The sequence below is a fragment of the Austrofundulus limnaeus genome, unplaced genomic scaffold (genome assembly GCF_001266775.1).
Source record: "Austrofundulus limnaeus strain Quisiro unplaced genomic scaffold, Austrofundulus_limnaeus-1.0 Scaffold1091, whole genome shotgun sequence".
Lineage (NCBI taxonomy): Eukaryota > Metazoa > Chordata > Actinopteri > Cyprinodontiformes > Rivulidae > Austrofundulus > Austrofundulus limnaeus.
Window position 1 is genome coordinate 41,293 of NW_013953493.1, and position 2,129 is coordinate 43,421.

The 2,129-nt window shown below is 38.3% G+C and overlaps 1 protein-coding gene across 2 annotated transcripts in view; it reads right to left on the reverse strand.

The window, feature by feature from the left end:
• Nucleotides 1–1,316: 1,316 nt before the first annotated feature.
• Nucleotides 1,317–2,129, reverse strand: part of nob1 (NIN1 (RPN12) binding protein 1 homolog) — a 6,817-nt gene continuing 6,004 nt past the window's right edge. For both annotated transcript variants that reach the window (XM_014030613.1, XM_014030612.1), the window contains one exon: nucleotides 1,317–1,764. In XM_014030613.1, the coding sequence (XP_013886067.1) occupies nucleotides 1,495–1,764 (270 nt within the window). In that variant the 3' untranslated portion in view covers nucleotides 1,317–1,494. The remainder of the gene's footprint in view (nucleotides 1,765–2,129) is intronic.

Consider the following 2,129-nt stretch of genomic DNA (forward strand, 5'->3'; position numbering starts at 1 on the left):
ACCTTAAAGTGCCTGTGACATCAAATTTTTGTAAGAAATATGAATGAGTTTTTGGAAAGAACATTATTAACATATTAGAAAACAAATTTCTCATTGCTCAGATGGACAGTTGTTAAGATATCTGCAGGTGAAATAACAGGAAGTGATGTCAAAGGGGAACATCTGAATGGGAATATTTCAAAAATAAATGTTACCAATTTTAATATTTGATTCAAATTACAGTCATCCTACTTACAATGTGTTAAGACTTCTGAAGATCGATTTAAGACCTTTTTAAGGCTAATTAAGGCCTTATTTTTGGATTGATGAATTCAAGGCTTTTTAAGGATCCCTGTAAATATTCAAGGACTGAAACTGAGGGAGAAACAGCCGAAGACCAACTGTTGATCAAAACCACTTCTCGTTGAGTTTTGCTGTGTGTGATCTGCAGAGGTCTGTAAAGTACTTCAACTAAGTAACTAAGTAAAATAAAAAATACCTTAACGGTAAAAATAAATTTCAGTGGTGAGAAAAGACATAAAACTGTTCACAAAMCTCAGGAAAGTAAAAGTACTGGTACTTGTACACACTAAGAAATAAACTGTTGAATTTACTGAACCTCTGTCTTTGTTCCACTGGTGAGCGAAAATGGAAAACTGGTTCAGTTTCTGCATTTAAACATTTCCAGACTCTACCGGGGGCTTTTATTTTGAAAACTAKGGTGTCAGCAACCTCCTCCGGTTCTTACCTTTTAGTTTGACATCCTTACAAAAAAAATAAAGGTTAAAAGGCTTTCAAGGAGTGATAATTTTCAAAATAAAAGCCCCTGGTAGTGTCTGGAAATGTTTAAAGGCAGAAACTGCACCATTTTTTTCTTTTTTTTTTTATTCCTCACCAGTGGAACAAAGTCTGCTAAGGGCTTCATTAAATTCAACAGTTTATTTCAGTGTAAAGGCATATTTACTTTCCAACTTTTGTGGACAGTTTAATGACTTTTACTTAAGTTGTTTTCTCGTTAGTGAAATTAATTTTTACCAGTTATTTTCTGTTAAGGTATTTTTACTTTTTTAAAATTATTTTATATATGGAGGGTTCACAGCTGGTTGTTTTAAAATGGTGGTGAGATCAGATGTTATCTACAGATACACCGAGCTGTCAGGTCTGCTGATGGTTCTGTCAAAATCACACAACCTTTTGAGTTGACATGAATTAACTCTTAATAAGCTGAATGAACTCTTAATAAGCTTATTTACCTAACAGACACCATACAAAACACAAAACAGTGATGTTGAAGCATCGCCTGAAACCTGCGATCAGTAAAACTCACAGAAACAAAGTGTGGTCGTGAACACATCACTGAGTTTATTTAGATGAATATAATGTCATGAGGCTGGAAAGAAACAGATGTTAAAACACTCCCAGGATTCTTTATTATCATGAATCAGCTGGAAACTAAAAAAGATTTTCTGATAAATATTAAAGTGAAGGGTTACAGCTGAAGTTTGTTCGATGACATCACTTCTTCTTGACAAACTTCCTGCGGGAGGCGTTGGGGTTGGCCCGCCTCCTGCCGCCGCCGCTCTGACCGTCCCTGATCTGCAGGCTGGCCGCTCGGCTGTAGATGTCGTTCTCGCAGAACGGCGAGGACCCGGCCGTGTAGTCCGGGTTGAAGACGTCCGTCTTTTGGCGAGCCTTGTTGGAGAGCCGCTGCTGGGGGAAGCGCTGGTCCTCCACCACGTGGGGGTTGTTGGCGTGCTTCCCGCCCTGAGGCAGCGGCAGCGAGTGCTGCAACAAAAACACCTCATCAGACTCTCTTTAAACCGTTTCCTGTTTTCAGTTCGTCATCAGTTCAGACACTGAGAGGCTTTTAAACACACAATATTGTCATCTTTTGTTATCCAACAGTGATGAATTAAAATCATCACTTAGACTTTCAGAATCTTACAGATTCAAGACTTCATGTTAAAAAACATGTCAGAGTAACAGCAGGTGTTCAGTGGGTGTGGTTTGTAAGGCCAGGTGAGTTGAAGCTCTTAAATTCAGTTTATTGTTTCTCCTAATAAATACAGTTAATTATAGGGCTGTGTATTGGTAAGAATTTGGCGATACGATACATATAACAGAGGGGTCACGATACGATATATCCCGAT